Source organism: Oncorhynchus clarkii, chromosome 3 (assembly GCF_045791955.1).
Source record: "Oncorhynchus clarkii lewisi isolate Uvic-CL-2024 chromosome 3, UVic_Ocla_1.0, whole genome shotgun sequence".
NCBI lineage: Eukaryota > Metazoa > Chordata > Actinopteri > Salmoniformes > Salmonidae > Oncorhynchus > Oncorhynchus clarkii.
Window position 1 is genome coordinate 55,924,629 of NC_092149.1, and position 15,163 is coordinate 55,939,791.

General features: G+C 40.5%; 1 protein-coding gene across 1 annotated transcript; it reads left to right on the plus strand.

The window, feature by feature from the left end:
* Positions 1-9,525: 9,525 nt before the first annotated feature.
* Positions 9,526-10,867, plus strand: LOC139406038 (2-oxoglutarate receptor 1). Its single transcript, XM_071148503.1, has one exon. It carries the CDS (start codon positions 9,526-9,528, stop codon positions 10,552-10,554), a length of 1,029 nt encoding a protein of 342 aa, XP_071004604.1. The 3' UTR covers positions 10,555-10,867.
* Positions 10,868-15,163: the final 4,296 nt, after the last annotated feature.

Consider the following 15,163-nt stretch of genomic DNA (forward strand, 5'->3'; position numbering starts at 1 on the left):
GCCAGTTTGATTTATTTGAAGGGGTAACGTAATGCCACTCTATGCCAATGTGCGTACGAAAATTGGAACATCTAGAAGATTCGTTGGAATATAAATATACGTTGAAGATTAAAAGATAAGGCACGTTATTATTTGTTTTTAAAATAACCCATTTTTGGTTAAAAAAAACGTATTAGTGAAATGGAAATCTACAGATCTCCCCACAGCAGCTTGGTACGTTCCAAGCGAATGTCAGGAGGCTCCAGAAGGGCAAGGGTTTGCTTGTTACCAAGGGAACAGCAATGGAACCGTGAGGAAAATTACCGGGATTTTTAGTTTATTACAGGGTTTTAATACAAGGATTTCTCACCCCAAAAAATCAAGCCTGCGTTCTTCCCCGTTTTCTGGGATGTAAAACACTTCCTTTCTTGTTATTCATCTGTTAGTCATAGTATTCATCACTAGAGATTAAACATAAAAAATAGACCTTGTACTATGGGATGTTTCAAAAGCATCAAAACGGATTTATTGCGTGAAATTCGTAGGTGAATAAATCAGAATAGAGAAATCCATGCCACAAGAAGATAGGACTTTTGACCTTTCAATAATATTTTCACACTGATTAGATCTGAATGTACATGTTGTAGTTGAAATCTTAACCTTTTCTTCACAAGGATGCTATTTTTTCACTCATAGTCTGCCTGGGCCATAGGGTAATAAAGAGCAAGTCAAGCGTCCTCCTGACCCGGCATAACACTCAAGGTCGTCACAGAATAGATCTACAGCAGGCCATAGAAAACAAGAGCCAAACCATGTGGATAAGATAAAGGCTGCACCTTGTTGATTGATGGGATGTTGTGTCGATGCCTCTATAGGTTTATCAAATCAAATACAACAGGTAGACCTTACAGTGAAATGCTTACTTACAACAATACCCCAAAAAATACAATTAGACCTGAAGGTGGATTATCCACATCTAGCCTACTGAAACGGATCATAATTATTCATATGAATGATTTACAAACAGACACACACATTATGTGACATTATAATTCATTTTCATTAATGCCATCATTTATTAGTACATCATAACCCTCACAAGATTATAATTGACAGGTTATAAAAAGACAAATAGCTAGGCCTATGCCGAAATAGGTTTCAGAGCGGATGTGTAATAGATTATCAGTCAGGCAAATTGAGTAAGGAAATTATCTGGTAGATTGGCTATAGGAAAGGGTTTAGTATGCATTGTAAACTTGTTAACCTTGGATAAGTGGCCATTGAAATCTATCAACCCTGTACTTTTCCTGTGACATGCATGCGTAGCCACTGTGTGGCCATGCTGTTACACATGCATGCAGGACACACACCAGCAGCTGGACATAATGTATCAATCCTAACATTGTTCTTGAGGATATCACACACTAATGAGGTATCGAATTAGCCAACCTATGAATTTATGGAAATCTACAAGGCAGAACACCACATATACGTGTGACATTTCTAAAATGATCTGAGGAATATTGTGAGGATTTAGTGGGGCTCTGGCTTGTTAGGACATTTACACACAGCTGGTCCATTTCTAGTCAGTAAGTCACAGGACGTCCTTGTCATTATTTAATCTCTTGTGACAGACCGCCTATATTCCGTCACATAACCATGGACCATCTCTTTTCCCTGTCATTTATTGAGTGCCAGATATGGGATTATGGAGGTATTTATGGAGACAAACACATTCCTTCCACTAAATTGAAAGTGGTATGTTGAATATTGTTGTAGGCATCAGAAAAAAAGAGGACCCGACTGGAATGTCAGACTGGTGGTGGGGGGAAGCCTGCTGACCAGGCTCCACTACCTTGGCCATTCCACAACATGGCACCCTCCATGCCAACCATGTGGCTGGCAAGCAGAGGTGGGCCATACAGCAGCGCAATGAGCTAATGACACAGCCATGTAAATTCTACTCTGCTGTAAAGTGGTTTACTCACAATGAATCTGGAAATCTGACTGAAGTGTTTCCAGCGTCTATTACCATATAGTTGATAGGGAAGCATAGTCTAATGCAGAGAGTTCTAGTTTTGGATGAGGCACAGTGCTAATGTGGTTCTTTCTCTGCTAATTGGTCTGGGAGGAGACTTGGAATTACCAAGGGGACTGATCAAACATCTATACAGTGTTTCAGTGATAATTAAAACGTTTATTGATGGTTTATTAATTAACTTGATCAACAGCAACATTTGGTCACAACCAACATCAAAAGACAATATATTTATTTTTGTGTGATGGTTTGTATGTTTATTTGCTATATAAAGTAGCAGGCTAAATTATTTATTAAACCTCTAGCACTATGACTTTCCATTCATTCCATCCTAGTACCTTTATTAAACTCTAGATTCAGATGTCACATTCATTTGATACAGTTGTGAGATTAAATATTGACTCACAGGAGAGGTCCAATCTTTGATCTTGTCACATTGACTATCCCCTTCAAAAAGAATGAAGCAGAGACATCAGAGCTGTATGTGGAAAGGTCACAACCTTGCTCCCTTCTAGACTGGAGAAATGTCACAGTCAAACAGACTGAGATATGGAAGCATGAGAGTGGAAACAGCCACCCTTGGGTTATTCTTTGGACTTGTTGAGGCATCAAACGGAATAATCCTTCCTTAGTGTGCTATGTTGGCATTTTCAAGCTAATTTATAAGATAAAACATTGTGAAAAATCAGCCAATTATTTGTCATTATATTTTCAAACAATAAAAACAAATTATACCATATTTTTGAATGACTGATAATTGAGGTCATGTCTTTTTCTATCATCAAATCAAATTGTATTGGTCACATACACATTTTTAGCAGATGTTATTGCGGATGTAGCGAAATGCTTGTCACATTCCTAGTTTGATAGTAGCTTACACTCTGGAGATGTTTGTATCAAAGTATAGCAGCAACCTTGAGGCATTCTTTATTCAACAGAAGTCATGGTTGTGCTGGATTTCTTTGACCTTAACCATTATTTCTTTGTTCAGTTGCTGAAAATGTTCACAGTTGATGTGTTCAAATCAATAAGATCCGAGAAATTCAAGCAATACAACTCTGAGACAAGATTACTGGATAAAATGGTGAAGTCCTACGAAGTCTGTTCAAACCTGTGTGTCTCTTTGTGTTTGTGTGTTTTTTTGTGTGTGAGATAATGTGTGAAAGACTAAGAGTGAGATACATAGACTGCTAGAGATGAAGGAAGAAGTACTGTGCATAGAAATAGGAATAGAGGACAACACTATCTCTCCAGCAATTTGCATCAGACCTTCTGATTTACCCTGAGCCAATCTGAAGGTGGGCAGAAGGTCACTGTGAAAGGGATGGCTGTCTAGCGCCCAGGTCCCTCCTACACTTGTCGGTGCCTGTCAGCACAGCCATAAACATCACTTCATACATCTGCCTACTGGAGTCATTGCCTGTGATATAAACTTCCCAGTCTTTATTGCCTACAGTATCTTATACTGTTTGATACTGCTCAGATGCAAGGAAAAAATATGTATTTTACTATCAGGTTTTAATATAATATTAATTCCATCAACTACAATACAATTACATTACTTTTCTGCTCTCTTCAGAATCAGTTTCTGATATTAGGCACCATCTAGTGGTTAAAAAAGGACCACTTTAATAATGACAACAACATTCTGTATTTGTTATACTTGCAATGTGAAGTTATATGGGTTGGGATGACTTAATAGCTTGACTGAAAATGAAAAACAAAATAAAATGACATCTATTTTGGCTCAGTGTATTTGAAATATCAAAATATCTTCATAATAATGTATCAATCATATTGCAAACAGATGCAATTTCAGTATATGTCCTCTAGATGTCATGCTCCTCCTGTCTGTTTTTCAGGACTACATGATGAACTAGACCATCATCAAAGAATCATTCATTATCACTATGGCATGTTTTTTTATTTTCTATTATCAAATGCATTGAAATGTCCTATCACTATTCCTTTTGCATCAAGGGAGGATTCACCGGACCGTGTCTGTGCCTCGACCTAGGTTGGGCAAAACTAAACATGGCGGTGTTCGCCTTAGCAATCTCACTAGGATAAAGACCACCTCCATTCCTGTCATTATTGAAAGAGATCATGATACCTCACATCTCAAAATAGGGCTACTTAATGTTAGATCCCTTACTTCAAAGGCAATTATAGTCAATGAACTAATCACTGATCATAATCTTGATGTGATTGGCCTGACTGAAACATGGCTTAAGCCTGATGAATTTACTGTGTTAAATGAGGCCTCACCTCCTGGCTACACTAGTGACCATATCCCCCGTGCATCCCGCAAAGGCGGAGATGTTGCTAACATTTACGATAGCAAATTTCAATTTACAAAAAAAAAATATGACGTTTTCGTCTTTTGAGCTTCTAGTCATGAAATCTATGCAGCCTACTCAATCACTTTTTATAGCTACTGTTTACAGGCCTCCTGGGCCATATACAGCGTTCCTCACTGAGTTCCCTGAATTCCTATCGGACCTTGTAGTCATAGCGGATAATATTCTAATCTTTGGTGACTTTAATATTCACATGGAAAAGTCCACAGACCCACTCCAAAAGGCTTTCGGAGCCATCATCGACTCAGTGGGTTTTGTCCAACATGTCTCTGGACCCACTCACTGTCACAGTCATACGCTGGACCTAGTTTTGTCCCATGGAATAAATGTTGTGGATCTTAATGTTTTTCCTCATAATCCTGGACTATCGGACCACCATTTTATTACGTTTGCAATTGCAACAAATAATCTGCTCAGACCCCAACCAAGGATCATCAAAAGTCGTGCTATAAATTCACAGACAACACAAAGATTCCTTGATGTCCTTCCAGATTCCCTCTGTCTACCCAAGGACGCCAGAGGACAAAAATCAGTTAACCACCTAGCTGAGGAACTCAACTTAACCTTGCGCAATACCCTAGATGCAGTTGCACCCCTAAAAACTAAAAACATTTATCATAAGAAACTAGCTCCCTGGTACACAGAAAATACCCGAGCTCTGAAGCAAGCTTCCAGAAAATTGGAACGGAAATGGCGCCACACCAAACTGGAAGTCTTCCGACTAGCTTGGAAAGACAGTACTGTGAAGTACCGAAGAGCCCTTACTGCTGCTCGATCATCCTATTTTTCTAACTTAATTGAGGAAAATAAGAACAATCCGAAATTCCTTTTTGATACTGTCGCAAAGCTAACTAAAAAGCAGCATTCCCCAAGAGAGGATGACTTTCACTTTAGCAGTGATAAATTCATGAACTTCTTTGAGGAAAAGATTATGATTATTAGAAAGCAAATTATGGACTCCTCCTTAAATCTGCGTATTCCTTCAAAGCTCAGTTGTCCTGAGTCTGCACAACTCTGCCAGGACCTAGGATCAAGAGAGACGCTCAAGTGTTTTAGTACTATATCTCTTGACACAATGATGAAAATAATCATGGCCTCTAAACCTTCAAGCTGCATACTGGACCCTATTCCAACTAAACTACTGAAAGAGCTGCTTCCTGTGCTTGGCCCTCCTATGTTGAACATAATAAACGGCTCTCTATCCACCGGATGTGTACCAAACTCACTAAAAGTGGCAGTAATAAAGCCTCTCTTGAAAAAGACAAACCTTGACCCAGAAAATATAAAAAACTATCGGCCTATATCGAATCTTCCATTCCTCTCAAAATTTTTAGAAAAGGCTGTTGCGCAACAATTCACTGCCTTCCTGAAGTTCCTCAAGGTTCCGTTTTAGGACCACTATTGTTTTCACTATATATTTTACCTCTTGGGGATGTTATTCGAAAACATGATGTTAACTTTCACTGCTATGCGGATGACACACAGCTGTACATTTCAATTAAACATGGTGAAGCCCCAAAATTGCCCTTGCTAGAAGAATGTGTTTCAGACATAAGGAAGTGGATGGCTGCAAACTTTCTACTTTTAAACTCGGACAAAACAGAGATGCTTGTTCTAGGTCCCAGGAAACAAAGAGATCTTCTGTTGAATCTGACAATTAATCTTAATGGTTGTACAGTCGTCTCAAATAAAACTGTGAAGGACCTCGGCGTTACTCTGGACCCTGATCTCTCTTTTGAAGAACATATTAAGACCATTTCAAGGACAGCTTTTTTCCATCTACGTAACATTGCAAAAATCAGAAACTTTCTGTCCAAAAATGATGCAGAAAAATTAATCCATGCTTTTGTCACTTCCAGGTTAGACTACTGCAATGCTCTACTTTCCGGCTACCCGGATAAAGCACTAAATAAACTTCAGTTAGTGCTAAATACGGCTGCTAGAATCCTGACTAGAACCAAAAAATTTGATCATATTACTCCAGTGCTAGCCTCTCTACACTGGCTTCCTGTCAAAGCAAGGGCTGATTTCAAGGTTTTACTGCTAACCTACAAAGCATTACATGGGCTTGCTCCTACCTATCTCTCTGATTTGGTCCTGCCGTACATACCTACACGTACGCTACGGTCACAAGACGCAGGCCTCCTAATTGTCCCTAGAATTTTTAAGCAAACAGCTGGAGGCAGGGCTTTCTCCTATAGAGCTCCATTTTTATGGAACGGTCTGCCTACCCATGTCAGAGACGCAAACTCGGTCTCAACCTTTAAGTCTCTACTGAAGACTCATCTCTTCAGTGGGTCATATGATTGAGTGTAGTCTGGCCCAGGAGTGGGAGGGTGAACGGAAATGCTCTGAAGCAACGAACCGCCCTTGCTGTCTCTGCCTGGCCGGTTCCCCTCTTTCCACTGGGATTCTCTGCCTCTAACCCTATTACAGGGGCTGAGTCACTGGCTTTACTGGGGCTCTCTCATGCCGTCCCTGGAGGGGGTGCGTCACCTGAGTGGGTTGAGTCACTGATGTGGTCATCCTGTCTGGGTTGGCGCCCCCCCCCCCCCCCCCTTGGGTTGTGCTGTGGCGGAGGTCTTTGTGGGCTATACTCAGCCTTGTCTCAGGATGGTAAGTTGGTGGTTGAAGATATCCCTCTAGTGGTGTGGGCCTGTGCTTTGGCAAAGTGGATGGGGTTATATCCTTCCTGTTTGGCCCTGTCCGGGGGTGTCCTCGGAGTGGGCCACAGTGTCTCCTGACCCCTCCTGTCTCAGCCTCCAGTATTTATGCTGCAGTAGTTTATGTGTCGGGGGGCTAGGGTCAGTTTGTTATATCTGGAGTACTTCTCCTGTCCTACTCGGTGTCCTGTGTGAATCTCAGTGTGCGTTCTCTAATTCTCTCCTTCTCTCTTTCTCTCTCTCGGAGGACCTGAGCCCTAGGACCATGCCCCAGGACTACCTGACATGATGACTCCTTGCTGTCCCCAGTCCACCTGGTTGTGCTGCTGCTCCAGTTTCAACTGTTCTGCCTCATTATTATTCGACCATGCTGGTCATTTATGAACATTTGAACATCTTGGCCATGTTCTGTTATAATCTCCACCCGGCACAGCCAGAAGAGGACTGGCCATCCCACATATGCTCTCTCTAATTCTCTCTTTCTTTCTCTCTCTCGGAGGACCTGAGCCCTAGGACCATGCCCCAGGAATACCTGACATGATGACTCCTTGCTGTCCCCAGTCCACCTGACTGTGCTGCTGCTCCAGTTTCAACTATTCTGCCTTATTATTATTCGACCATGCTGGTCATTTATGAACATTTGAACATCTTGACCATGTTTTGTTATAATCTCCACCCGGCACAGCCAGAAGAGGACTGGCCACCCCACATAGCCTGGTTCCTCTCTAGGTTTCTTCCTAGGTTTTGGCCTTTCTAGGGAGTTTTTCCTAGCCACCGTGCTTCTACACCTGCATTGCTTGCTGTTTGGGGTTTTAGGCTGGGTTTCTGTACAGCACTTTGAGATATCAGCTGATGTACGAAGGGCTATATAAATAAATTTGATTTGATTTGATTTGATTTGACAACTGTTGGCTTTCTGTGGTGTACACACTCTTTTCACGCCACTTCGATACAAAGTGATTTTTGTAGCAGGTTAGGAGAGCATTTTTGCTAAGTCACTTCGGTATCAAAGTGGCATGAAAATAGTATTTCCCTTCTGTGGTAGGCCTATTCGGTGGCTGCAACCTGGTCTCAGAAAATGTCATATTATTATGTATGTGAATACGAGACACTCCATTTAGTATGATATGTTTCGAATTCCGTTTCGTATGGTGTTAAAAATTACAATTCATATTATATGTTACGAATTTTAAAAACTTACAATATGTTACGAATTCTAGTTAGGTGGCTAGGTGACTAATGTTAGCTAGCTGGCTAATGTTAGCTAGGCTAGGGCTTAGGGTTAGGTTAAAGGGTTAAGGTTAGGGTTAAGGCTAACTAAAAGGGCTAAGGCTAGGGTTGGGGAAGGGTTAGCTAAAAGGGTTAATGTTAGGGGAAGGGTTAGCTAATATACTAAGTAGTTGTAAAGTAGCTAAAAAAAAGTAGTAAGTAGTTGAAAAGTTGCTAAAGTTGTCCGTAATGAGATTTGAACTCGCAACCTTTGGGATACTAGACGTTAATGTTGTACAGGGGAAGGAATAGCTAAAAGGGTTCAGGTTAAGGTTAAGGGAAGGGCTGGCTAGCATGTTGAGTAGTTGCAAAGTAGCTAAAAAGTTGTAAGTAGTTGAAAAGTTGCCGATTAGCTAAAATGCAAAAGTTGTCCGTGATGAGATTCTCCCAACCATTGGGGTTGCTAGACATTTGCGTTGTACGCCCACCCAACCACCTTATATTGTTTTTGCCTTAAGTAGCCATCTAATTTGATTCTCCCGGATTTATGTTTACAATATTATGTCTAGTCTATGAGACCAGGCTGTCTAATAAGGAAATGAAAGGACATTCTATGTGATCATTCTTAGTTGAACAATAACTTAGAGGTGAAGGTATGTCTGCTGTTTGTGTCCTCAGTCAAGCAGACAGGGGTGACACATCTTCCAGGAATGTGGGATCAGGGAATTCTTAAAAACAACAACTGCATTTAATCACAATGATTTACATAAAACATGTCAAAGTAAGATGTTGCACAATTTGGTTTAATGTGTGACCTAAAATCACTCTCAATGAGGTTGTAATGGTATAATTCTCTACTTTCTATTTAAACCCACCAATCTCAAGTAATCTAACCATTGTGTCAAATCACAACTGTACTGTATTAATGACTACTACTGATTCATGTGGGCTTAGTTAGAGTAGATCTTTGATACCTCTAAAGCTGCAAGGACACCTAATGCATCCTGCTGAAGAACTAATGGGCGCGCTACACATTCTTTGGGGGAGGGCTCTGGGATGCTGTTCAAACTGACTGCTGCCTGAAGAATCAGGAAATTCAGAAGTGACACACAGATACTGGAGCAGCATTGCAGCTAATAGTAAGAACAGATGCATTTTCCTCATCCAATTTCTTTCTATGATTCTCTATTTCTTTCTATGATTTTTATTGTAATAGCATGAGCAATCTCCACTTGTGTTTGTCTTAGGACATTTTGTTGGCTCACACAACACAACCATGGCTAGCGAAGACAGGGATAATAAGACTCCTGAATGTTTTCCAGTGGATGACTACATAAAGAGATCCTACCTTCCGATCATGTATGGGATCATATTTGTAGTGGGGCTTGTGGGTAACATCACCTCAATCATCATCTACGTGGTCAGGCTGCGCCCATGGAAGAGCAGCAGCATCATCATGGTGAACCTTGCCTTGGCAGACCTCCTGTATGTTCTGTGTCTGCCCTTCCTGGTCCACTACTACATCCACGATGACTGGATCATGGGCGAGGCCATGTGTCGCATTGTTCGCTTTAGCTTCCACTTCAACCTGTACGGCAGCATCCTCTTCCTCACCTGCCTGAGTGTGTTCCGCTATGTGGTCGTGGTCCACCCACTGAGGGCAGCCCAGGTGCAGAGGACGAGCTGGGGTGTGATCGCCTGCCTGGCTGTGTGGTTCATATCTGTGTTGGAGATTATACCCATGGTCCACATGATCACTGTGAAGAAGACTGAGAACAATATGACGTCATGCCTGGATTTTGCTAGTAATGATCCAGAAGAGGTGTGGGTCTATGGCTGGCTACTCACTGTCCTGGGCTACCTACTCCCCCTAGTGGTGGTGTGCCTGAGTTACATCCGTGTTGCATGTGAGCTGGCCGGCGGGCCACATGAGGGCCGTCCGAACAGGGTGCGTGCCCGCAGGATGACTGTGCTGATCCTGGTTGTGTTTGTGCTATGCTTCACACCCTTCCACATCCTCCGTGCCCTGCGGGTGTACACCCAGATGGAAACCCAAAGGCCGGTGCCCTGTATGCTGCTGATAGGGGTCAATGCAGCCTACACCATCTCCAGACCCCTGGCAGGGCTCAACACCTTCTTCAACCTGGCTCTGTACACTCTGGCTGGAGACAGGTTCCACCAGGCGGTCCTTGGCCTCCTCCGCTGGAGACCCCAGTTTCTCAAGACCAAGAGGCCCATCATGGTGGCAGTGATCGGCCAACCAGGCAGAAACAGTATGTCACAGGCTAACGTGCTAAAGAGCTGAGTCAAAATACTACACAACATTTTATATACATATGGTTGATTTACTTCATTTCAAAACACAGAAGTCTATTTTTTGGTGTTGACAAAAATAACTATGTCCTCTTTACTACTTACTAACTTAGTAACTTACTAATAACGCACTGCTCGCCTTTGAGTAACTTTATTAGGTGCTGTCTTTCTAGGGTGACCATGTTTCTGAACGTTACTGATATTGTCTAAATGTTTTTTGCCATAAAACTGGTTCTGTCAACTGCCGTGCAAGATAAATCACAGCAGGGTGCTCTTATCTTGAGTAGACTGGATTCAGTAGGGAAATGCTATGTTTCTGGGTCAGTCTTTAATTGACAATACATTGCATTATAACAAGCTGTACAATCATACAACATATAATCATGTTAACAATTAAACGTGTTAATCACTGTCAGTAAATATTGGACTTTTATTTGATTTGATTTAACCTTTATTTTATCAGGGGGGTCATACTGAGACCAATGTCTCTTTTACAGATGAGCCCTGAATTACATAAATTACAGAAAAAACCCACATCAAAATATAAATACAAAACGGAAGCAGAAAGAAAAACAGCTTCATCAAATGCAAACACATTCATCATTAATAAGATCCTCAATCATCTTTCTGAATGGCCCTAGAGGCACCAGAACATCACATTTAAGAACAGAGAAGACTTACAATATTGGACTCAAATATTGTCTCAAAACATTGGACTGAGGATAGAACACTGTCATCTATGATCTAGCTAGAGAGTCATAGATTTAATAAGAATATCAGACTTCGCTGCAGGTGATTGCTTAGAACAGATGTGAACCTTTTCCTTTCATACGGCTAGCACTCGAGTGGGGCACGATTAGTAGAAAAGCTCAGAAACCTTTCACAATAGAATAATAATAATCAGTTATTTAGGGAAGAAATACAGTATATATGTACGACAATGGGTTTTACATGACATTATATCCTGATAGTGTAACGATCCGTTTGTGGAGGTGGACAACTGTTTGTTCACATCAGCCAACAGTAAAACATCAACAGTGATTTCACATTTCACTAAAGGTGCCTGTCTGTAGACAATAATAATCCAGACATCTGAACTTCCTCAAACAAACCCAGTAGGATTGGTACCACAAAGCAGGAGCATATACAATAATACAGTACATTTTATGGTACCTGTCTGAGAAGCTATTCTCCTTGTTTGTGGGTATGAGTCATTTTCCTTCCTCATACCACAGCTAGGAGGAAATAAGCGGGATCTGCCGGGAGTAGACTAGACAGTAGAGTCTGTCTGTCTGTCTGTCTGGTGGTTCCTGTCTGGTGGTTCCACTTTTTTTTTGCAATAAAATGAATGAGCTTTTTGAAAGAAGATGAGTCTTCATTCATTCAACTTCTTAACTGCACTATGTTGAGAGTCAGGGCAATTTCCTGCATAGAGAGAAGCTTGTATTAGGCAGGTAATAGTCCAATTAGTGTCTTGTAAGCAGACCAATATGTCCTTCCCTTGTCACTGCTGAATAACAGCAAATGAAAGAGACTGATGATTGTACAGTGCATATACCTGTATATATAAACTGCTATTTCTGGACCAGAACATTCTGAATTATTCTCCCTTGTTCCCTTATTTCTCCCTTAGTAATAATCTCACTATAGCAACAGGAAAGGAACTTGAATATTTCCTTTAAAAACTAGTGTTCTTCTCAATGGTCCTCTCCTTTCTGCCTAATGTTCGTGTTTTACAATGCATATAATATATCTCATTGAAATGTAATCCTCAGGAGACAGACACACACATGAAGTGAAACACATCCACTATACCACACTTCGTTATGATGCACGGTTATGAAAATATTGATGGAGAAAATACAGGCCAAAATCTTGCAAACACAACCAATGCTAATAATTCACGTAAACAAGTTTAATTTCGACAGTGCATGACCTACTGATGAAGATACATGTTGGACGCCTGGTCACCTGACCTGGGACTGTGTTTATCTGGGCTGTTTGCTAACACGGACGAAGCTAGTGCTTGTATTGCATTTTAAAGGTCAAGACCTCATGAATGCGGTTAAATGTCGCTGGATAACTCTCCTAATGTCTATGGCTTCATACCAATGATTCCAGACAGAAAAGGGTCATGTTTGTTCGATGCATTTATTTCTAATATCTGAAGTAGTATTCACCCAGCCTTGCAGACCTGACAAGAACATCGCTGATAAAATATAAGACATCAAATGGCATCAAGACTGTCCTTTTCATACACAACAATTTGAACAGGAACATACAGATACATACATGTAGAAAGTTCTCCCTCGTGTGATGGTATTATAACCTTTTTCCTTTTAGACAAGCTCTCTTGTTTGCAATAAATAAATGCAAGATGACCTGTTTTTCAAAGATGTGCACTTAAGTTGAGTGGCAGTTGAAGTTCCTTCAAATCCCTCTTTCACAACATGGCATGTCACAGGGCTTTGGGGATGGCAGTACAATATCTAGTGTGACATTCTCTTTTTAGGCTTGATTTCATCGCTATATTTACACTGAGGTCTGATAAGGATAATAGGTTTGAAATACTCATTTCAGACTTTTCAGATTTTGCGTCAATATACACATCACACTACCGTAAGTTTGAGCAGATAACAACTACATGAATATAAGCAGTTTTTTTTTCATCGGGGAGATTGCTTCACAGCACATTCCACTTCCCCCCCAAAATAAAACTTGGTATTGTATCCATAATGTTGGTTTGAAAATGCTGGGGCAATGTATAAACATGGTGTGTTGGCTCACTGAAATTGCAGGCAAACTTGTGATCAATATACAATAATGGTAAGCACGCACACACACTCCAAAAATTGTATAGCTTGAACAATTACTTAAAACAAAAACAAAAAACAGTTTCCTGCAAACAGATGCTGCATATTCCTGAATGAAAAATAATTTTCAATAGAGCTTTTCCATTTAGCAGGTTTTTTAGTCCAAGAGCAGGCCTAATCTGGATTAGGGATACCAACTCAAACTGTGATAATGGTTACTATTACATTACAGTCAATCAACTAACTGGATACAAACTTACTTAAACAACAAAAACTTCCACTCATCGGTTAAGGTTAATGGACCAAAGCTGTGCTCGGTGATCAGACAGACCAACATCTTCTGAAAAAATCAAGTAAAAACAGGATAAATGTGAAAATTAAAGCAGCAGCAAATTCATATTTTTATTAAAAAAATATTGTCATTGGAGAGTTGAAATGTTCACAACAGAACAACAGATCAGAATAGCAAATCCATTATTTAATCTAACATGACATCATCATCATCACAGCCATCTGTAAGTAATTCAACCATAACAATTAGATGAATCTCGTTTGATACGTTCAAGTTTGTTTAATGTTCATTCAGAAGTTACCTGTGTTTTGAGGGGGACAATCAGACATGAAACTAGATGTGGTACATTTCATCTCCTTCCTACTACAGGAAACTACTGTATTCTGCTACCGTGTCATCTCAGGCTGTTATTCTGGTAGCATTAGAACCCCCCTCACAGCCCACAAAGCCGTTGGCGTGGGCTCCACAAACATGTTAAACCACGGAGTGTGACGGGGTGAGCACGAGGGCCGAATGCTGATCACCTCATTGACAGTCAGTCCACACACCAACCACACTGACCTGGCTCCTCAGCCCTCACCTAGAGCATTTACCTATTGGTTATCTTTACCTTCTGGAGAAGACTACTTAAACAATCCAAGCTTAACATTTTTGAAAAATCTTCCTTGAGGAGTTCTTTCCATTTGTAATGTGAAAGCTGAATGTGGTAAGTCTGGTCAGTGCAGAATAGAAATCAGGCTGGTTTTCTTCAGGGTAATCCTCTCTTTGTGAGTTTATGATTGACTTCACATTCCAACACACAGATAGTGGATGAACAGAAACAGCAGTTCCTCCGAGTTGAAACTTGAAAGGTGTTGCATGTAGACAAACTCTACTGAATATTGCACCCTAGAAAACATTTTTGCATCATAATCAAAACATCTGACATTATAATGACTGACTACAACTACACTATATTTGTGTGAGGGAAATGTAAATATAATTGAAACTGCCATGATAAAATGAAACTCAATACATTATCTTATTTCTGAGAAGTTGTCAATTTGCAAGGTCCCATTCAGAAAACATTAGCTACGTAAACAAAGACAAATATTTTCTAAGTCGGTGTACTTTGGCTCTCATCATTTCTTTTGGAAGTAACTCTCCATCCTCAAACCGTCTCTCAGATATAATATGGACACATGACATGCGAGAATCAGCACTTTTATATTGTTTTCTGTTGAACTACTATATTCCTGCCAGTCGCAACAAAAAAACACTGATTGATATCCACCCCTTGACATTGAGTCCCAATAAAAATGTATTTGCTAGCAGCGTCTTTTGATTGTGTCTTCTTTAAGCTTAACTTACTGCCTTTAAATAGTTATCATAATCTACATGATAATAAATAACCATGACTAAGAGGCAGGAAAGCAAAGGAGCAGCAAAACAATTCATTACAAATAAATACATTAAACCATCCATTTGAAGATCTAAGACACCAAAGGGCACTCCAA

Bases quoted from the DNA above. Each gene is read 5' to 3' on its own strand.
- LOC139406038 (XM_071148503.1), top strand. From the start codon at position 9,526: ATGGCTAGCGAAGACAGGGATAATAAGACTCCTGAATGTTTTCCAGTG.